The sequence below is a fragment of the Melozone crissalis genome, unplaced genomic scaffold (genome assembly GCF_028551555.1).
Source record: "Melozone crissalis strain CALT ecotype California unplaced genomic scaffold, PUWL_Pcris_2 ptg000017l_1, whole genome shotgun sequence".
In the NCBI taxonomy this organism is placed as follows: Eukaryota; Metazoa; Chordata; class Aves; order Passeriformes; family Passerellidae; genus Melozone; species Melozone crissalis.
The window spans coordinates 7157089-7179749 of NW_026535795.1; the positions used below are offsets into that span (position 1 = coordinate 7157089).

The 22661-nt window shown below is 56.9% G+C and overlaps 1 protein-coding gene across 1 annotated transcript; it reads right to left on the reverse strand.

Moving 5' to 3' along the window:
• Positions 1 to 6202: 6202 nt before the first annotated feature.
• On the reverse strand, positions 6203 to 12949 carry PSMF1 (proteasome inhibitor subunit 1). Its single transcript, XM_054274594.1, has 7 exons — positions 12800 to 12949; positions 11600 to 11752; positions 10986 to 11068; positions 10224 to 10400; positions 9393 to 9446; positions 7393 to 7551; positions 6203 to 7268 (listed from the first exon to the last, which is right to left on the reverse strand). The coding sequence occupies exons 1-7, from the start codon at positions 12926 to 12928 to the stop codon at positions 7217 to 7219; spliced, it is 807 nt and encodes a 268-aa protein (XP_054130569.1). The 5' UTR covers positions 12929 to 12949; the 3' UTR covers positions 6203 to 7216.
• Between the last annotated feature and the right edge of the window lie 9712 nt (positions 12950 to 22661).

Below are 22661 nucleotides of genomic sequence, written 5' to 3' on the forward strand. Positions count from 1 at the left end.
CCCAGTGTAGCTGCAGAGGAACACACTGTGTGCAGGGACAGGGTTCAGGATACAATGGGGACAGGGTGCAGGGCACAAACATCATCCCTGCAGCCCCAGTACTGAGCTCACCCAGCACCTGCAGCACTGGGTGTGCTTTTGGAGATGCTGGAAACATGTGAAGGTGTTGAAGGGACTGGCAAAGTGATGGACAAACCTTCCCAGCAGCTGTCAGCAGCCCACCCGCTATTGCTTGGGATTTATATCCACATCTCCAGGCACTGCTCCAAATGTGGAAATAGACCACGTCGTACTAACAAACGAGGGAAAGTGTGTGGCTGCCAGCAGGTCGCTGCTGGGGCACGTGCCTGGCTCTGGTGCCAGGTCAGGGAGAAGAAAAGTGCAGGCACTGACATGAATGGTCTAGGAAAAATGGAATAAATAACGTGTGTGAGTGTGTGTGTGTGTGTGTGTGTGTGTGTGTGTGTGTGTGTGTAGGGGGGCATTAAGCCCAGTGGGACTGTGGTGGGACCACAGAGGTCAGTAACTCCTCTGTCCTGGGCTGGGGCATATCATATCTGGCCCAAACCCAGGTCAACCCCCACTTTCCCTGAGAATTTGAGGACAGTCAGGGCAACGTCCATATGGGACCTCTCCCTGCTGCCTTTGGGGCTGGGGATGCTCGTGCTGCAAGCCCAGTGTCGCCAGCCCAGCTCCACCTCATGTCCCACAGGGGACTGCTGGTTGTGGAGGGCACGTCCTCCAGGCAGACCCCACACAAAACCCACCGTGCTGCTCTGTGCTCTCCAGAGCCCCTCCCCACGCAGCCCCCAGGGTGCCCACGGAGGGTCCCGGCGCTGCCGAGGGGTGCACAGAGGGGTCCCTGTCGCACAGGGTCCGTGCACAGCGGGTACCGGTGTGCACCCGGGCGTGTGCATGCGAGTGCATGTGTGTGCCCCCCGTACGTGTGTGTGTGTGTGCGTGTGCGTGCGGCGGCCGTGCGCGACCGCGGCTCGGGGCACCCACCGCCCGCCCCGCGGCGGCACCGGCACCTGCCCGGCGAGCCGGGGAGGCGGCGGGGGTAGGCAGCCCGACGCGGGGGACCGGGAGGTGAAGCGGGGCATCTCGGTGCGGGCATCGGCGGGGAGGGCAGACCGAGCGGAGAAGCGGGAGCGGAGCCCGGTGCGCGGAGCGGGGCCACAGCCCGGTGCGGGAGCGGGGAACGGGAGGGCAGACCCCGGCGGGAGAAGAGGGTCCGGTGAGGGGCAATTTAGTGGAGTCACAGGGACACAGGTCCCCACAGGGGGTTTCAGACGGATTCGGGAAGGTGGGTCGCGCGGTGGGAGCCTGGTTTGGGAAGGAGGAGAGCCAGGTGGGACGACCCGGTCCGGAGAGGCAGGTGAGGGTTCAGGGAAGGGGAGCACCCCGGTCTGGGGTTCCGCGGAAGGGGGACAGTCCGGGCGGGGTCTCCGCTCCGAAGGTTGCCCGGTTCGGCTGAGCGGGATCCCAGCAGGAGGAGCAGCCCGGCTCGGAGACCTGCGGGGTGGGGCTCGTAGCCCGGCCAGGGAAAGCGACTCCGGGGAGGGGAAGCATCCCGCCCTCGGGGCTCGGCTCTGCTTTGGGGAAGCATCCCGGTTCGGGAACCCGCCTCCGACCCAGCGGAGCATCCCGTCCCGCTTCCACCGCTCACCTTCGGCCGCGCAGGCCGGCGGCGGTTCCATGGCGTCCCCGCGGGCGGCGGAGCTGCGGAGCCCGGACGAGGCGGCGGCGGCGGGTGCGGGGGCCGGTGCGGGCGCGGGGGGGCCGGTGCCGGCGGGCCCGGGGCTGGCTCTGGCGCTGGGCTGCGCTCTGGGCGGCGCGGCGCTGGTGGTGCTGGCGGGGGCCGTTCCGCGGGCGGCGCGGCCCGACCCCGCCGTGCCGGCGCGGCAGATGGAGCGGCTGGAGGCTCGGGCAGCCCGGCTCCGCGCCCGCCTCGACCGCTGCACCGTGGCCGGGCTGGCGCTGCTGGCCCTGGGCGGGCTCCTGCTCGCCGCCCTGCTGCTGGCCGCCGCCGCCGCCCGCCGCCGCGCCCGGGCCGCCCGCCGCACCGGGGGCACCTATGGCTCGGTGCGGCTGCGGCTGCGGAGGCTGTCAGCTGAGGGGTCGCGGGCGCTGCTCGAGAGCCAGCTGAGCCCCCCAGCCCAGCCCCCCGAGGGGCCCGGCTCCTAGCTGTGCGCACCCCAGGGACCCCCCGCCACTGGCAGAAACGAGGTCCCCCTGCTGCACTCCAACACCGATGCCATTGGGTGAAACTTTGCCTACACCAGCCTTCAGCCAGCATTCTCACCTCCTTGAACCCTTCCTGAATGGTGCTCTGGCCGAACAGCACCGGACTGATGAGGCTTTGGAGTATTCCACCAGACTGCATGGCCCTGGCCAGGTTGTTCTCCGCCACCAGCACTGGGACAGCATGGCCTTGGGACCTTCTGTCGCCTCCCCAGCACCTTCCTGGATGGAATCCTGCCACCAGCATCATGGCAGTGGCACAACCAAGGCAGCCATGGGATTTCTGTGCCATGGTCGGTTGCAGCCTGGGCTGGGTGTGAGGCTGAGCTCCTTCCCACAGCCAGGACCTGACTGCTCTTCCCTACAGACCTGTTTCTGCCATCAGTGACCATTTTTAGCAATAGTTTCCTGTAAAACTCTGGCACAGCGCTGGTGCTTGCACTGCTCCGGGCAGAAGAGGAGGCAGCAAGCGTGCCCACCACCTGTGGGGTGGGGTCCAGCCCCCTGCCACCCCCCAGCCTTCACAGCCCACCAGCTCCATTCCGCACAGCAGGATGAAGGCCAGGACACGCCTGCACCGAGACAAGCATCCCACTACCACCAGCAGCCCTGGAATGGCCTCTTCCAAACCCATGGTGCTCTGTACAGAGGAGAGTGGATGATTCTTAGTGCCTCGAGGTGACGTGGTGGCTGTGTCCCACACTGGCCTGGCAGTGCTGCTGCTGGGGTGTCCCCAGGCTGGCCTTTCTACTGATTCAAGGCCATTGTCTGTGGTGTGAAGGCAAAATTGCATCTCGGGAATTAAACATGAAGCGTCATTAAAGCACAATGTTCTGTGGAAAGAGAAATGGGTATGAGCAGTGTGCTGGGAAAGGGAAATAATTATCCCACTGGAAAATGCAGCCCCACAAAAGGTGCTGTTTGTCGTGAACTGCCACCAGTTTTCAATCCATCCCATAAGCTACCCACTTCAGACATTCTCAGGCAGGGACAAGTCCCTCCAGACAGCCTGACACAAAGAAAAGGGATTTTTACATCACCAGCCACGCTCTGTACTTATTGTAGGATCCCAGGGAACAACTTTGAATCACCTCACACCTGCAATCCTGGCACCCAGGCACCTTCCCCTGGGATGAAACCACACTTGGAGTGAAATGGGTGGCTGTGCCCCACTGTCCCCAGACAAACACTGCCTGTCCCAAACAGCCTTGGGGCAAATGGCTTCAATCAGAGCCTGAGGGGCCAAATGAAGGGTCCAGGGAGAACACAGAGGGGTAAATGTCATTGTGGCTGTCACTGAGGAACTCTAGGGTGGAGGAGGGGATGATGCTGTGGGAGGGAGAGAAGAGAGGGAAGGAAAGGGAAGAAGAGAAAAAAGGGAGAAAGGGGGAGCTCTGAGTCTTCCCAAGCAAGGCTCTGCCCTGAGAAGGCAGATGTCCCTCCTGCAACTCAGCACTGGCCCTGCATTTCTGGATTAGTAAAATAAACACGTTAGATGGAGAAATCATCCTCACCCATTTTTTGTTGCTTTAAATAAGATGGAAGGAGTGTTTTCAGGATGAAAAGCTGAGCCTGGTGAAGGTTACAGCTGTTAAGCACCTGCTGTATGTGAGCACAAGGAATACTCCCATGGATTAGGCCATGAGGCTGCTCAAGAAACTGCAGGAAGGGGCTGTTATTGTTTTGTCAGCACATTGCTGGACTGTGCCCTGAGTCCCTGCAGGACTGGGGGAAGCCTCTACATACATAGAGATATATTTACAATGAGCAAACCGTGGAGGAACGCACAATTGAAGTAGATTCTGCACTGAGACCTCCACGGCTGGGATGTGATCTCGTACACAACCTCCCCCAGCCTGAGGTGTAGGGTGGCTGTGGCAGAGAGACATGGAGCTGTCTGACCTGGCTGTCCCTTCATCACTCTGGCAGGCACTGGGAAAGAGGCACTGGCATGTGGTGCTTAATGTGCAGGGGAGTAGTAGGAAGCATTCCAAAATATTTCAGAGTGCTGAGAAAAATCTGGCTGGGAAAGGCTGATGCTGTGCAGCCTGAGTGGAAGGAGGGTCAATGGCTCTCCAGTCCCAGAGTGCTGGTGTTTTGGGGGTGTCTTTCTTTGTGCCAGGAGTGAGCAAAGCAAGTAGGGAGGGCCCAGAGTGCCTTTCCCAGTTCCATATCACGGGGGCTGCTTTGTTTTCCTGCTGGGCCACACACACGGCTTCCCTGTACCCAGGATCCAAGGATGCAGCACCGGCTGCAGGGTAATTAGCGACGCCGGGGGTTCTGCCGTCCTATCGGGAGCATGCAGGCAGGTGCTGTGGGCTGGGCGGGCTGGCAGATGGCCTGAAGGACTCTCTGGGGATCCTGAGCCATTACCAATAATCCAGTGCCTCTCTTCAAACGTGTAGTGGAAGTGCTGCTGCTGGAGGAGGGAGCTGAGCCTGTGCCAAGACCGCACACCCAGCCCAGCCACTCCTCGCAGCCTCTCCATAAAAATTAACGCGGGGTGTGTTACTGTGCTCCCGTGCATGTTAATGTTTCCTGTGGCTCGGGGCACAAACAGCAGTGCTGGGGACAGGGACACGTGGCTGAGGGCCTGAACTGTCCCCCCTGCTGAAGGGAGACCTGGCCCTTGCATCCACTGTGGAACAAACCCACAATGGGGGCAGCGGTCCCCCAGCCGTTCTCAGGGAATGGGGTTTGTGCTGGCCACAAGCCCTACAGATGGAATAAGGAATGTGCTTGGGATCACTGGTCCTCAGGAGCCACCTCTGCCATGCTCCAGCTCCTTTAGTGGCAACTGTGGGGACACTCTCCTGTTCCCACTGTCCTGTTACATGGAGAGGAGGATCCTTGCCTCGTTTTACCCATCCTTTTTGGAAAGTGCATGGCTCAGCCCTGGGAGCCCAGAGGCTCAGGCAAAGGCCTGCAGCAGACACTTGTCCCCTTTGGAACCCACTCCCCTCCTCTGCCACCTGTTTCCCAGCTGCACAACACCACGGAGCCGCCGGGGCCGGGCGCTGCAGACAAAAGCCGCTTCCTCGCCCTGCCGCAGCCTCTCCCCGCGCTGACTCGCTTTAATTAGCCCCATCAAAGCCGGCTGCGCCTCTCCCTCCTGGTAGGTCTCAGAACATGATTAATTCAAGCACAGAAAACAGCCGCCCCCTGCAGAGAGGGCCTCTCGATGAGGCCGGAGCTGTTTCCTCTCTCCCATCCAGTCTTTCAACCCTAGCAGCATCCCTCATTCAGTCTTTCCAGTCTTTCAACCCCAGAAGCTCCCCAGTTGGGAGCTTCTTTCTCCTGGAAGGAAGCTGTGGATAGAGGGGACAAGCAAGAGCCATGGCCTCACTGAGCCTGGGTCTCTCTCCATCCCTCCCATGCTGCTCTGGTCATGGGCATTGCCCACAGCCCACCCGTGGATCTGCAGTTGGGACCTTCCCCAGAAAACCTCTGGGTTGTGCAGTGGGTCTGGGCTCAAAACCAGCCCCTCCACGAATGGGGATCCATGCATGAGCCCTGGGGAAATGCAGGGGGTGCTCCAATTCCTCCCAGCACCAGATTTCTCCAGCTGGTCTTCCCTGCTCCCACATGTGCAGGGCCCAGGGTGGCACACACACCATAACACAGCTTTATTAACTGCATTTGTAGGCAAAGAGGTTTTAAAAGGAAAAAGCCTTTTGGGAAAAGAGATAGATGGGGGGATCCCTTCCCCCCTTTATATTTCTGCCAACGCAGCTGCGTGCAGTGTTCCAACAGCACTCAATGCCCCGGAGAGGCAATTACTGCAGGAGCAGGGCTGGGCTGCTCTCCACTTCATTTTCCTAACACAGTTACATCCTCTTGGAAAAGCGCTGCTGCTCAGGGGAAGGTACAAAGCGAGTTCCCAATGTGAATCCTCTGCCTTGGGGAGGGCTCTGGGGCTTCCCTTTGCACAGTAGGGAACAGAGGGGCCACCCCAGTATGCACCAGCACAACACTGTTGTCAGGTTTTTATTTCAGTCTTATGAACATTCTTCCAAGAGATCAAACATGAGAAGAAAAACAGTTTGAGCCCCTGACAGGAAAGATGAGCTGCAGGCCCAAATCAACTGAGCTGGGGAATCTCTAGGGAAGGGAGGCTTCTAGAGAGCTCAGGAGCCTAAGCCAAGCAGATCTCACCCATCCACCCCAATCCAGGCAGAGCCACACAAAACACCACTGGCAGTAGGAAAACTTGTTTGAGAAACCTCTTTTGCACAGCTCCCTCCCTCTTACTCCAGACCCATGTCGTGCACAGTGGGCACCCCTCACCACACTGCCTGCAGGGCTTCACAGACACCCCAGGGATGAAAAACACCATGGCTTCAGGGAAGAGAGGGGGCAAGGTGAGCCAGGAATTCAATCTATGTCTCTTCTCACGCACATCAAAGGCTTTTCTGGTGCTGCTCTTCAAAGCCAGCAAGCACAGCTGTAATCCCAGCTGCTGCTGGGGGTCTGCCCATGGAGACCCTGTGGTTGGGCTTTCCAGCCCTTCAATAAGTGCCTTGCTCAGATACAGAGTAAGAGAGAACCCTACTCTGTGGGGAGCCTACTCCAGCTGTCTCCTTCAGGAGGTTGCTGTGGTTTCCTGCAGAGGAGCAGCAAGGAGCCAAGCTCCCTTCTCTCACCCACCACTTGTGGGACCCCAGCAGCAAGCTCTGCCACCCCAGAGAAGCAGAGAAATCCCAAAGCACCCAGGCTGTTCCCAGAGGGCCACACCCCACACTCCCACCTTGCTGGGTGCAAACAGCTCCGTCAGAGGAGCAGAGAAAGAAATGACCTACTACTGCCTCCTCTTCCATTCTGCAAACAGGGAAGCCTTTATAGCTGATGGGACACAAGGCAATGTGGCCCAAAACGGAGAAAAGGAAAACGCTGCTGGAAGGATCACAGGAGTGACGAGGCAAAGCCTCTGCTTCCCAGAAAACTTGTGCATGAGCAGCCACTTGGGGACTCCTCACATGAACATGTCATCATAGCCGGGAGGAGGAAGGTGGTCAGGATCCGGCCTGGAAAGAAATTCAGAGCAGAGTCAAACAGAAGTGAGAGCTCAGGCCTGCAGCAACAGGGATGAGCTGGGATCCAGTGGCAGGCTGGGAGCAGGCTGGAATACCAGCATGGCCAAGGACCTACCCGGATCGCCCAACTCCTACAGGGCCAAAGGGGTCAAATCTGGCTCCTGGTGGAACAGCTCCTGGGGGAAGCCGGCCTGGGATGCCCGAGGATGGGTCAATGCCAGGACGCGGGATGCCAGAGCGGAGAGGATCCACAATCATTCCCCCACCCCGACCTCTGGAGAGAGAAAAGGCAGAGAATGAGATGAGATTGGCACTGGAGAGAACTGAAGAAATGCTGAGCATGGGAACATGGGGTTAACCTGACACATGGCGAGTGGGAAGGAAAGCTCCCAGGACCAGCCAGTGAGGCAGCCCATGGCAGGAAGACAGAGAGCCCTGCAGAGAATCCCAGAATTGTTTGGGTAGGAGGGGACCTCAAAACTCATTTAATTCCAGCTCCCAGCCACAGGCAGGGATATCTTCCACTAGACCAAGTTGTCCCAGGCCCCATCCAATCTTGAATACCCCTTGTGCTGGGGCAGCTACAGCTTCTCTGGATAACCAGAGGTCTGGGGTCTCATCATCCTCAAAGCAAAGAATTTCTTCCCAAAATCCAATCTGATCTGGCCTACTGTCAGTGGGAACCATTCCCCTTTGTTCAGTCACTTCAGGCTCTTGTCTAAAGTCCCTCTCTAGCTCTCTTGGGACTCCCTCTGGGCACTGTAAGGGCTGTAAGGTGTCCCTGAAGCCTTCTCATCTCCACGCTGAACAGCCTCAGCTCTCTCAGCCCATCTCAGCAGAGGTGCTGGCTGTTCCCTCAAGAAGCACCAGACCTGCTTGCCCTCTCTGCAGACCCACATTCCATCCCTGCTTCCCACCCTGCCCTGCTCAGTGTTGCAAGAGCCGGCTGGCTTCCCACAAGCCTTTCCAGAGAACTGCCTGGCAGTCATTTGCTGGCCACGGCGGCTCCTCGGAGCTGCCCCACGCTGCGAGCGCCATTCCTCACGGTCGGCTTTGTGCAAATGCGGCTGGAGCCTCCGGACACCGCTGCCATCGTACAAGTCATTAACAACCGTGCTAATGAGTTCCATTAGGCCAGAACAGCTGCCCAAAGTGCCCCGGGACAGCCAGGTCCCATGAGCATATTCCGAGGAGTCTGGGTCTCCAGTCCCGGCACTGGCAGGTGTCAGCACGCAAATCTGCTTCCATTTACCATCTTTTTTTGTCATTTACAGAGAAAATCTCTGATGAAGCGCTGGAGGCAGCAAGAGAAACAGGGACACCCTTCCCTCAAAATGAATACCCTCTCCTGGTCCAATCAGGTTTCCTTCCAGTTCCCCCAGCTCCAGGCCTCTCTTTCCAGCTGAGCGGGGACATTTTTAGCTGTCCCTTTCTAGCCAAACCCATGGAGAAACAAGTCTTGCAAGAGGGGAAAAAATGCCATCCCCACAGGAGAGTGGTTCCAAAGAGGAGTCTCCTCTGGGCTGCAGGACACTCCACGACGACACCACAAGCTGGTTATTGTCTGACTGTGTGCTTTTAACTAGAGTGGAAGATGACAGGTTCTCCTTGCCTCACCAAACCAAATATCAAGGATATATCTGTGAAGCTCAGTCTCCCAGACAGCCCAGCCTCTGCCCAGGCTTTCTCCAAGTGCCTCAGACAGCCGGGAGGCTTGAAACAGGACTTAAGAATCTGTGAACTCGGCTTTCAGCCTCCCCTTCTGCAGACTGCTGGGCTGGAGACACAGCAGCTGGTAACGGTTTAAATTAGAGGCTTACATTCACTTAACGACGTATTCAGCTTTGATTTACTGCAGGAATTACTGTGTGTTAAATGAATACAAGCTGATTATTAAACAGACACAGATTGCAACCTATCATCTATGCAAGAGACGGGATCTTATTACGATATTAGAACCATATTGAGCTTTAGCAACTGTCAATTGGTCCCTCACAATTTGCACTGAGCAACTGCCCCCACTCAGAGACTCTTGGCTGGATATGTTTTGGTGGTCTCCAACTACCCCACATCCCCCAAAGGCAGAGCAGGGTGTGCTTCAAGAGCCATACTCACCCAAAAGGGTCCAGGTCTTCTCCACCAACAGCAAAGGGACTCAAGGGGGAAGGCCTGAAACATGGGACACAGAAAAATGTTCAGGAAGAGCAGAGAGGCTGCATGCAGCTGTGCCCACGAGTGCTCTCCCATGGCAAACAGTGCAGCACCCATAGGGCCCTGGGATCTGTGGGGCCCTACGTTAGGGGGTTGCCATTGGGAGCATTCCCTGCTCCAGGGTGTTGCTGGATGAGGACACTGATGTGTGGCAGCAGCTTGTTAAGAAAAAGGGAGCCCTGTTCTTCCCCCTGCTGCTCCCACTGCCTGGAGCAGGAACTGTCCACGTATATCAGGAGTTTCCATCTCAGGGGATCCCTAAGCAGTGCTGGGCTAGGCCAGGCTCTCCAGCATGTCCCAGCCAGAGACACAATCCCACTTCTAGGAGTGTGGGGACACTGGTGCTGGGTGCACCTCTGGTGTCCCTCCCAAAAGCTGCTCAGCCACACAATGGCACTGTCCTTCCCACTGGTGTCCTTGCTCTGCCAGCCCCGATGGTCCCTCAGCCAGCAGGAGCAGAGCAACTGTCCTTCACCCCACACCTCACCTCCCAGCCCCACCCTGTTCCCTCCTGGGTCTGTCAGTCCAACACGCAGCTCCAGAGCAGCCCATCCCTCTCCAACAACCAAATCAAACCCAAGTGTCCAGGCTGATCCAGCTGGGGAAGGTCTGGATCCTTTTCACTCCCCATCCCACATGTGCAAGATGGGGACCTGATGTGTAGTTTGGGGAGCTGTGCCAGGACCACATCCCCTCTATCAGGGGGCTCTCAGCAGGCACACACTCTCTCCTCACCTGTGTGGGGCCCTTGCGCCCATCGGCTGCCGGGGAGGGAGCCGGAGCGGGTCCTCACCCCAGGGCTCATCCTCTTTGGGCTCAGGCTCCTTTCTGCCCTTTCCTGCAGGGGGCCCGAGGGGAACAATGATGCCTGAAGTGATTCGTGTCTTCAGCTCCTCCGTGTTCTTGTACACCCTGCAGCAAGGAGAGGGAAGGCAGTGGGGTGGGGTGGCCATGGCACCAGGACATGGAGTGCTGGACAAACTGCAACAGGCACGGGGAAGGGACAGACAAACCCAAAGTGTCCCTGGCACAAAACATGTCCCCCACTGGCAGCACAGAGGGGACAGGAAGGAGTAACAGCACACAAGGACACCAAAGCCTTTACCCCATTTCAGTGCCACCCAGTCACTCCCTTCTGCTCCAACCCAACCAGCCTGCACTGGAGGAAAGCACATGACACTGTGGATGTGGCTGAAGTTGTCACATTCTTGGGCAGTGTCCACCCAGCACAATGCTCTGGAAATAAATGTGCTGGCCTGGCCTGTTCCCAGGTGGGGTGGCCTTCCCCTAGGCTCCAACCCATGATCCCACTGTCCTCTGCATCTCTTGTGCCAGTGTAGAGGAAGGCAGGGAACAGAGTTCTGACTGCATTTCAGGGCTGGCCTGGTTCTGAACTGGGGAGTAAGTCCTCCAGCTCCTCCCAACCTGATTTCTGCCCCCATCTCCATGCCAGTAAGAAATTTGCTCCTGCAGAAAATACCAGGAAACTGAAATTACTTGTGGAAATCATCCAGGTGCTCTGCATTGATGTAGTCAGCCACTGCCAAGGTCACATCTGCAACCTTCTGAGATCTGCGATCCTGGAAAAGCACAGGTAAAGCAGAGTGAGCAGCCTGGCAGAGCTGGGAATGAGGGACAGAAAAGCTACAACAACAGCCCCAGGATTGGGATACAAGGAATGGGGGTCCACCTGCTTCCCACCATGTCCCTGTGCTGTGCCTGAATCCCCAGGAGCAAACCCCAGTGTACAGCAAGATTTTCCCTGCTCCCTCTCCCCAGTTCAGGCTGCAAAGGGGGGAACACTGAGTAAAGCCACCTGGAGCAGCTGCTTGGTGGGGGCTGCAGAGAAGTCCTGAGCTGGGAAAGGGACAGAAGCAGGGCAGCTCCTGCACTGGATTGTTCAAGGCCAACTGTCCCACTGCCCTGACAGAGCCAGGGTTTGACCAGCTTCATGCTGGGCCACATCTGACACAAAAACACCCCCTGGGTCTGCCCTATCCTGAGGGACAAACACCACTTTCCAGGCAGAACAAGCAAAAGCCAACATTTAAGAAACTGCCCCTGGTGTTCTTTTCAGCCAAAGGACTTCAAACCTATAAGTGTGTGCTCACCATGACATTGAGGATCATGCTGTCCTCCACCATGATGGCCTTCAGCAGCAGCTCATAGGCATCATCCATGGACTTGTAGCGCAGTGTGTACACCTCCTTGTTGGCTTCCCAGCCAGCAGGCAACAGCTCTGACTTCCTTTCATCAGGACCTGGCTGCAATGGAGCAGACAGGCTGCTGAGACCCTGCCCAGGAGCCCAGCATGGCCTCCTAGGGCTGGGGGTCTTGTCTTGGCTGCACAGGAAGATACAGGAAGGAACTGAGGTCTCTGGGAGGGGACCCCTCAATGCTTTCCAGGTTTTGACAGGACAAACAGGGATTTCCTACAGGCTGGCCCTGTCTGCTTGCCAGCCTCCCACAGCATCCCTGCACTGGAAGAGGAGGACATGACCAGCAAGAGGAGGTCACAAATACCCACATAGGAGACAATGTTCTTCACTGTCAGACACCTTTCACCTCCCCAGCATGATACAGAGCTGTCTGGGGCATGGGGGAAGGCTGTCATTATGTCTGTCCCAACCCCATATCAGTGTTTCTAGGGGGACCCTGCCCTACACTGTCCCCTCCTATGGTACTGAAGAGAGTCCTCTGCTGTGACAGTGCCCTGCGCTCCCCATTACCCTCCAACATCACATCAGGCACTCTCCCAACACCCATCAGGATCCCAATTCACTAAATCCCCATCTTAGCACTGGGTCCAGAATTAGACTGCCCCACCCTCTGATACAGACCCAGTACATTTCCTCCTCAGCACTGGAGTGGACACCTCCCTTTTCTTACAGACTTCTGCCTCACCACCAAGCTCCACTTAACACTATACTAACTTGCTTACCGGAGTTATCAACACCAACATCAGGATCTCCTGTCCTGCGACATCCCCCAGCATCAGGACCCTCGGCGCCCCCAGTACTGGGATCCTCTCAGCACCACCACTATCCCAAGAGAGGGGCCCCCCTACAGCACCGGGACCCCCCAACACCAGGACACCCCCGCCCCGCAGCCCCCCAGAGCAGTACTGAGGCCCCTCGGCCCCCGCACCGGCCCGGGTGCCCCCACCACCGCCGGCGCCGCCCAGTTCCCCTGGCCCAGGCAGCGGTCGCCCGGCTCGACGGCACGGCGCCGGCGAGCAGCGCTAGGAAAGGCCGAGGCTTCACCGCGGCCTACTAGGCCCCTGCGGCGGAGCACCGCGGCTCGGGCTGTACCTGGTCGCCGGCACCCAGGCAGCGATAGCCGTGCCGAATCAGCTCCCAGTGGATGCCGCAGACCAGAGCGTCCTGCGGACGGGAGATGGCGGGCCTTGCCCAGGCGTACAGCGGCTCCAAACCGGCCATGGCTGCGGCGGCCGGGGCGGAGCCGGGCCCGCACCGCCCCTCGCTAGAGGGCCCCCGTCCGCTGCGCTGGGCCCGAGCTGCCGCCTGCGGCCGCGAGGCTGCCGCCTGTGCTGTTGTGCTCGGCAGTGCTGGGGCTCTTCGAGTTCTGGAGTCGGTTTCGGCCCTCCAGGACAAGAACATTGAGGGTTTGGAGCAGAGAAAGGAATGGAGCTGGGGAAGGGGCTGGAGCACCAGGAGTACATGGGGAGCTTGGGGGGACTCAACCTGAAGGGAGGTTCAGGGGGGACTTTCTCTCTACTTCTGCCTTGCAGGAGGGTGCATCCAGGTGGGGGTCAGGCTCTGCTCCCAGGGAACAGGGACGCGACAGGAGGAAACGGCCTCATGTTCTACCAGCAGTGGTTTACTTTGGATATTGGGGAAAATTTATTTGCCAGAAGGGTTATTGGTGGGCTTGGTTGTGCTGGGGCAATAGTTGGACTCAGTGATCTAACTGGGCTTTTCTACCCTAAAGGATTAGGGTAGAAAAGCACCATCCAGCACCAGCCCAGCACCATCCAGCAACGTCCAGGTTAGTCACTCTGAGCCTCCTTCCCTGCTCCTGGCTCTTTCTTGTCATCAGAAAAGCATTTGAGTTCACGCTGGGTCTGCTTGTTCTGCTGTAGCAAGCCTTCATGCTGACACCAAAGGGATCAAAGCACCAAAAAGCCATTGATGGGTTTATTTCGTCCCTTCCATAACTCCTTGTCTGGGTCACAGTGCTTATGACACCTAAATTTTATTAAACTTGCCATTGAAAGGAATTCAGGGGCTTTTTTTCCTTGCCCCTGGGCCAGAGCCAGTGTCCTCAGTGTGGCTGGCAGGAGGCTGGGGCTCGGGACAAAGCCAGGGAACACCATCATCTGCTGCTTTCCTAATCTGAGCTTCAGGTCCTTGGGGGATGCTCATCTTGACTTCATTATGCGTCAATTAATTAACTCACACTGCTCGCTCTTTCCATTTCCCTCTCAAGAAGTCACTGAGGCTGAACAACCGACCACAGCCTGGCAGGTCCCATGGGAATCACTACCAGGAGACACCACACCTCCTGCCATACTTTGTCACTCCTTTCATCAGGGAAGACAGCTGGACTCATCAGGAAAGCTGCTGTGGATTTTCCACCGGGCCGGGATTTCAGCACAGGAGCTCCATGAGAGAGGCATCGGATGGGGATGAGTTGGGAGCAGCAGGAAATGCCTCAGCCACAGCTTCTCCATCGCTCAGATGTGATTCAGAGCAGCAGCAGCAGCAGCATTTCCACCCCATGGCTCGGCTCACTCCTGGGCAGCAGCCGCGGTTTCAGGCTTTGATGACATCCACATTTCACTTTCCCAGTACAGCCCGGCCCTGGGTGGGCCAGGAGCTACCAGTGACTCCATTTAAATGCCCAGTTCTGAGGCAGAGTTTGAAATCATAGATCTCCCTCCAGAAACCTGATCTGGAGTCCTGTATCTCACTGCTGCTATTGGACTCCCTCTATGTTCCTGCAGAGCTGCAGCACAGGTTCCTGCAGGTACAGGAGCGCAGGGTATTTAGGATCAGTGTCTCAGCAGGATCACACCAAAGCTCTGCTGAGTGTTTTCCGAGCTTTTCATTTCCCATCCAAATTTCTGCCATCCCTGTTCACCCACCATCACTCCCCACCCTCTCACCCCTCACTACCTGCTCCCATCCAGCCCTCCTGTGGCCTCACCTCCATGTTCATCCTTGATTTATTTTCCCCTCACTGTGTTGTGTCAGCTGCCCCGGACACTCTTGGAAAGTGACTTTTAGTGCCAAGTCTCCCTTGGCCCGATCAGCCATGGGCACAGCAGTGAGGAAAAAAGGATGGCTCCATGCATCCCCTCACCATGGGACCCTCCTGGGAGCCAGGGCCCTGCCATACCTGGGCTGTGGCCCTGGGGCTGACTGCCACTACATCAAAGCTGTTATTCCAGCACTCACGGTGCCATGCTGGCCCACATTGCCTGACTCGCCGTTGTCTCCTTCCTCTGCTCCCGTGCTTCACTCACGCCATGGCACAGTGATGATGAAAACCACTGGCCACATGAAAGCAGCCCCCTAATGTGAGTTAGGGGCCTGCAAACTGCGTGGGAGGTACGGAGAGCCCGGCCCCAGTTGGAATCAACAGCCAAGTCACTGAGGAGGTGATGAGGATTGCAGAGCTGGCAGAGTTGTGCTGCAAGGCCAGTGTGTCAGGGTGGCTGCTGGGCAGGCTGGTGCCATTGTTAGAGCAGCCGTGTCCTTTTTGTGGCTGCTGGAGCCTGGCTGGGAGCAGGAGTGATGCTGTGAGAGCTGAGTGAAGCCCTCAGAGCAGCCAGAGCCCCGATGCCTCGCACGTGTTCATGACGATTCACGCCCAGCTCTTGCACCAAGAAAGCTGCCCTTGGCCATTTTCCTCCCTCTTTCACCCAGGAACACGATCTGTGGAGATATTACTCCCTGACAGAGCGTGGCTAGGGGTGATGTCCCAGGGGAGGCAGTAGCTGGAGCTGTCCCAGTTGGATGGCAGTGCTTGGAGCAGGTAAAAGGCTACATCAGCCGGGGTCACCTCCGTCACACAAACCGCAGCCTCCCCTGACCTTCATACTTTCCCACTGCCTCACTGCTCCCTTTGCATGCGCCCACTGTGGTGTCGTAACGAGCAGAAGAGGAAACAGATTTCCCAACCGCCCACCCCGCTGGCAGCCCATGAGCCCTCTGTGCTGGGAAGGGCAGCCAGCACGGCCAGGGCAGCTGGCTCACCCCTGGGCTGTGCTCTGCGTGCTGGGTATGACCCAGAGTCTCACAGGAGAAGGCAGAGAGGAGCCGTGGATAATCCCTAACTGATGTTCAGGTGTTGCAGGCTGCTGCTTCCCTCGAGGTCAGCTTCCTGCTGCTCCTCTCCCATGGATGGGAAAGCCCCCCATTCATCACTCAGGGTGATGGATGGCACTGCCATGTTTTCTGTCAGAATCCCTGTCCTGCTCCATGCAGGCAGCAGTTTCCTAGCACACGGTGGGAGGGAAAGGTTGGATCCTCTGCTGCATAGCAGAGAGAGCCAGCAGCACTGGAGTAGCTCCTCCACAATCTGCTCAGTGCCTCAGGGCTTACTGGCTCAGAAGGAGGCACCTGATTGTGACTAAAATTACCAGTGCCAAGGGATGTGGACCGGGGCAGGGGTTCCTGGAACGGGCTTTTCCCCTCACTGCCATCATTGCCTTGAGAGGGGAGGTAGTCACTCCATGAAAATTTGGCCTCCCCTTCATTTCCCCTAAATTGAATTCCAGGGAAAGATGACACTGAGGCAGGAGAAAGGGGTTTTTTCTCCGGGGAAGAAATGCAAACCACATGCAGGCCGGCTCGGGCAGGAGGAGGGACTGGGGCTGTGAGAGCCGGCGCTCAGCAGCGAGGCCGAGCTAAAGTCAGTCAGTGCTTCAGGACTCTGAACACGCCTGAGTGCTGCGCTTTGAGCAGGCGTGATCCCTGTCAGAGGGAGCCTGCCAGTAGGGTTTGAAAATAATTAGGAAACCCAGAACCCCTGTGCTTCCCAGAAAAGCCTGTTAGTTCTGCGGTGGAAACCTTGCTTGCAGGGAGTGCATCGCACAAACAGAGTCATGACTCATCAACTGGATGGAGCTAAACTCCATTTTTCGAAGGTCAACATGCTCAAATCCTAATGAGCTTTACCCTTGATAGGGCTCCTATGCTCCTGTTGTTGACCTGAATTACTGGGATGCCCAGTAATGGATGATGGTTTCAGGGGATGTGTTTCATCCAGAGACACCAAGAGCTTCCAAGAGGGCAGTGATGATGGGGAAACTGAGGCACAGAGAGTTCAGACCACCAGTCTACTGCCTCCAGCCAGAGCCTGCACCCCACCAGCCCCATCCCTGCAGCCTGGGTGGACACTGCCAGCCCCTGCTCTTGGGGGATCTCAGCTGTGAATCCGAGCGGTCCAGGACAGCCTTGGAGGAACAAAACAAGACAATCAATCACCCTTGCTTCATCCCGCCCCAGTCTGCATTGTGCGGAGCCTCAGGGACTCCACATCAAAGCAGGAGCAGCTGGCTGCCGGGGTGTCCCAAGCTGGCTGCCGGGGTGTCCCAGCCCCAGACGGGCAGCGCCCTGCCCACGGGCTGCCTGTCTGCACTGCCCACACGGGCTTGGCCTCTGCTCACAGCCTGAGCCCCGGCAGCAAAGCCGGGATGCAGCGCTGCTCCCTGCTCCGAGTGCCCAGGGAGATGTCCGAGGTCACGGCGGCCGCAGAGAGCACCAAAGGTGGGGGTGCATGGATGTGGGGGACACCGCTGTAGCATTCCAGGGCTGGCAGCGCCTTCCCTCTGCAGGGGCGAGCAGGAGGTGGCATTGCATACGGGGGAAGAGCCAGCCCCATGCCAAGCTTGTCCTGGAGCTGCGGGAAGGCTGCAGAGCAAAGGCTGCTCCTGCCGCGCAGCTCCCGCTATCCTCACAAGACCCTTTCCTCTGCAGTTCCTTCCATGCCACACGGCGGGCGCTTCCCCCGGGCTGCAGCCCCAGCGCTGCTGCAGACAGTACATTAATTTTTGGATGCCTTTTGCAGCTCCCCAGCGTTTCTCCCCATCCCAGGCACGCACGGCTGGGATGAGGCAATGTTCTCGGGGAGTATTGGCTTCCCGGCTGGTGGGGAGTATTCCTTGGTGAAACTGGTCCAACATGCTGCCCAGTGGGGCTGGGGATGGTGAGGGGGTGCAAGGGGTCCAATTATGGTGGGCTGGGCTGCACCATGGTAAACCAGCAGTGTTGACCATCTGGGATGGGGCATCTGGGCAAGGGAGATCCCCCTGGAGCAGTGCCATGTGTGGATGCAGCGGTGGAGCAGCAATTTGGGTATGACCCTCCAGATATCCCCTATTTTCCCTCTGGCAAAGGGCAGAGTGGCTCTGCCCTGTGACCACAGCATGGGACAGAGCAGGGAGGACATGTCTTTGGCAGCCTGCAGGACACACGTGCCCGTGGTGGGTAACAATTGACATTTTTTCCAGTTCGTTAATTAAAACACGGAACAAAAGTCACTAAAGTGTGAGGCTGGGTGTTTACAGGGAAAATTCCTCTTCAGGTGCCAGGTTTATTAATAGAAGAGGAAAAAAACAAGGGGGAGAAGCAGGGCCACAGCTGGACAAGGAACATCTGGGAAGGATATGCATTTTGGGGGTGGATGGTGTTGGGTGTGTGTGTGGGATGGGGGTGTGAGGATGGGGGTGTGAGGATGGGGGTGCAGTAAGCACCCTTGTCCCCCCACCACCAAGCCCCCAGGATGCTGAGTGGCCATGGGGAAGCCATGCTGTGGGCATTGGTGAGAGGCAGGAGGTTCCCAGCTCACCGTGTGGGACCCTGGCAGGGCTGTTTCAGATCCTTTGAAGTTTTCCCCATTAACTGCCACAAACTGGTCAGGATCCAGGCTGATGAGGCAGGACATGCTGTTAGCATTGCCACCAGAGCTGGAGCTGCTGGGACACAAGAAAGACATGCTCAGCCAGGGTTCATAATGTGAAGTTTGGGACAGCAAAACCCCCCGGCTCCTTCAAGCTGCCCCCAGGAGTGCAGGGGCTCCCAGCAGCGTTGGGGGGTGGCAGAGCTGTGCCCCCCAGACCCACATGCCACCCACCTCTGCCAAGTGCCTGCACACAGGCTGGCATTTGCACTTCCATATGTGACACATTAGGACTTGTTTAGAAGCCCTTTATTGTCATATTTTGTTCTTTATTTCCTACAAATTCAATTTTTTGAGGGATGTGTGCGGATTGTGAAATTATTTTGAGAATAGTTCCTCTGGGTTTTTTAATTTCCTTTGTATTAAATTTTACAGTGTTTAAAAGGCTATGAAAAAATTTATGTTACAAAAAAATGAAAAAAAAAAAAAAGAAAAAAAAAAGAAAAAAAAAGAAAAAACAACCAGGAGGGCAAAATTCCAGGGAGGAAAGGAGAAGAGCCCAAGAAGGGGATGAGCTGTGGGGTGGTGCTGGGGATGGTCTGGCACTGATGCCCCCTCCTGCTCCCACTTCATCCTGGATGGAAAACCAGGCTGGCAGAGATGTGGCCACTGCCTCAGAACGGGTGCCTGAGTGGGACCTGCCATTTGCTGAGGCCTGGATGATTGTGGTTTTTGCCACCACTCAGCCTTTCCCTTTCCTTTGCTCTTCATATGGGAGCAGGACACGGATGCTTTGCACAAGGCCTTGGGGCTCCACTGAGCCCCTGCCTGCCTTTCCAACCCCTCACAGTCATTTGGTGCAGACATAAAAGCCCACAGCCACTCCCAGCAAGAAATTCTCAACAAGAAAATCTTTGAATTATTCCCAAGCTGTGACTGTGGAAAGCCAGGCTGCCCTCCATGAAGGGCTGCACAGCTTGGAGGCATTAGGGACCCCTTTCGCTGCCGGGGCAATGGCCAGTCGGGAGCCACCCTCCTGCCCTCTGTCCCCTATGCTGGATGTTTCCAGCTTCTTCAAATCACAGACACATTTTTCATCTCTTTATTTCTACCATTGTCATTGTCATTGTTCTAGGCTGGTGCAAATTGGGAACTGGCCGTGCACTGACACTGCTGCTCCCTTCGCCCGCAGCCGCTCTTGTCCCCAGAACCAGCAGGAGGGCCCATTCCAGGGATGGAGATGGTGCTGCATCCTGCTGCCAGTCCCCCGGGGGCTTTTGCACCTTGGTCCACGTCCCTGCCTGGCGCAGGACCCCTGGCATGCTGCATCCTGCCTCTCCCCAGCATCACTTCCCCTTTGCAGCCTGCCTGAGGGGTGGTGGAGGAGGCAGGGGCTGCTGCTGGTGTCTGGTGAAGGTCTGGCTGAGATCCCCCAGTGTTTTGAGAGCTCCTGGGGCCTCAGCAGCACTGAGGAGGGGACTGGAAGCTTTGGGAATGATAGAATCATCCAGTTCCAACTCTCTTGGCATGGGCAGGAACACCTTCCACCAGACCATTCTACCAGCCTTGAACACATCCAGGGACTGGGAAACTTAAACCCAACAGCATCTCCAGCCTCAAGGGACCAGGGACAGGGACTCCCCCTTGCAGCACCAGGGTGCCCAACCCTTATCACAGCTATGCAGGGATCTGTAGGGTGGTTGGTGCCTCTCAGCACCAGGCAAGAGAGATGATGTGGAAAATACTTATGCAACAGGATTTATCCATTATTAATATGGAAACAGAAGAATTCAGTGAATGTGTAACTTTGATCGAGAGCAAGATGCCAGGGCTGCAGAGTTGTCCAGTGCAGTAGGATGTGCCGGACAAGCAGCAGCACCAAGTGTCTGGGAAGAATGACAGGATGTTTGAAAAAGCTGAGAACAGAACAGCCTTTCAGGGCTGTGGGGAGGCAGGGGTGCAGGGATATGGGAATAGAGGGATGTATGGATGCAGGAATGTGGGGATTTGGGGGAAGCAGACATGCAGGGTCCCAGAGATGGAGGGATGCAGAGATTCAGGGTTGTGGGGATGCAGAGATGCAAGTTTTGACTTGATGGTCCCTCTGCCCATCACATCCCTGTGCCCATGCAGATCCTCTCCCTAACCCCAGGGTGCTGAGGCCTTCTCAGATCAGCCTCACTCTGCTCCTCTGACCCCTCCAGGCAACTTGGCAAAACGCTGGAGGAGGATTGCTGAGCAGACCCCAGCTTTTGATCTGGGAAAAGAGAGGCCACACCAAGCCCTTTCTGAAATTCCTTCCTGAAGCCTTGGCTGGGCACCGCTGCCGCTTTGCTGAGACTTTCAGACCCTGGCAGCACTGGGGCTTGAGCCTGGCCTGGCCACGCCATCCTGCCTCTTCCCAGCACCCTGTGTTAGGAGCTGCAGCCTTGGCAAGAGCTCCCTGCTCTGGGCTGTGCCCCTGTGCAGGTGTTGGGTGTGGAGCCTCCATGCCAGCCACCACCTGGCCCCTCTTTGCCCCTAGAGTCACGAGGTGGTGACTTTTGCAGGCCACCAGCATTGCTTTCCCTGCCACACGCTGGCAAATTCCTTTCACAAGAACAGGAAATATGAATTCTCCTCTTCTCTTTGTTTTTTCAGGAGAAAAGAAATGTAAAAAAAAAAGTAATCTAATCAAATGCTGTTTGTTTGTGGTCTCAGCGATCTCCCGTTGTTTGGTTGAGGCTCAGTGAGATGCCATTGAGATGGCCAAGGACAGGGACACTCCAAACCTGCTGCAAGCCCAGGTGCTCCCAGCCCTTGTCAGCAGAGCTGGGGCTCATCCCCATGTGGGGATAGACAGACATCCCCATCCCAGGGGCTCCACTGGAACTGGGAGCACTGGAGCCCGAACTGGTTTGGCTGATGGAACCATTGCTGGCCCTGCTTCTGTCAGGCTGGCTGGGGGAGTGTGGGAGCACAGGGATTCTTGTGTGGTGTTCCAGGAGGGCTCAAATTAACAAACCAGCATTGTTAAACAGCTCAAAACATCAGTACCCTTTAATTATCCCCTTTTCCTATGGGAGGAGGCATTTTGCACCTGGGGAGGCCATGCCACACATCGCTCTTTCGCCACAGTATGATGAGATTTTTCCTCAGGGCTGATGTCTGGAATCAGCCCTGCTCCAGGCCCACAGTGGGAAATGCTGTGCCAGGACCCTGGAAATCCCCATCCATGGGATGCACTGCTGTGATCCTTGCAGGACCCCTCTCCTGCACAGGAATATCCTCCAGCAAAGAACTGATGCAGGTTTATTCCCTGTCTCCAGGGAACTCTGAGCAGCATCAGTTCCCTTGGGACTGGAATCACCCTTTGCACCCCAGAGCACCCCTAGGCCAGGGCTGGGACCTCAGCAGGAGGAACTCTGCCTGCAGGAAGGTGCTGGAACCTCCCTGCTGCAATGGATGCCCAGGTTGGTTCTGTTGGGAGCCTCCCAGACAGCCAGGGAAGAGGGGGGATGGATGGAAAGAGATGAGAGCACCAGGCCATGGTGTCTCTCCGTGTTGTGGTTGCCTCAGAGCTGAGACAGAGCTCTCCCCTGTGGTGGGGAGCCATGAACCCCAAAATGCCGTGGGAAGGAGAGGAGGCAGCTGAGAGCGCCTGGAGTGCGTGCGGGGTGCGGAGGAGGCTGGGGATGTTTGGAAACGTTCTTTTTCTGCTTTCATAGTGTGACATGCATTTTTTACTTCATTTAATCTCTTTTGCTCAAATTCCCAAGTGAAGAATTCTTTCCATGAGCCAGAGCCTGCTGCCACGGCTTTGTGCCCGGCCGTGGCACTGGGGACCAGTTGGAGACCATGCCCTGCATCCCTCCTCCAACTGCAGCAGAAGTGGGCATGGGATGCTCAGAAGTGGGCATGAGGCTCAGGGCACCCAGTTGGCACCCTCTCCATCACTGCTTCAGCTCCTCTATCCCACTCCAACGCCCTTTTCTCCTCACTCCTGCAATTTGGTGCTTTTGGGGGTGATGAACCTTCTCTGTGTGCTTCGAGTGGGAGCTACCCACAACCCATTTTAAACAGCTCAGGCTTTGTCTGTATTCCAGCTCCTGAAAATTGAATTTGTTTGTGGCATAAACAGGATATAAAAGACTGAAAAAATAAAAAGAAGAGGGGAACATTTTTCTCCATGTCTTTTCCTTCAACCTCTGAGGACCATGTCTGCTGACACTCCTGAGTGTTAGTCAAACTTCTGATGACAAACAGACCCTGGGGACCTGCTCTGTCCAGCATCCCAGGATACTCCTGATCCTGGATTTTTTAATA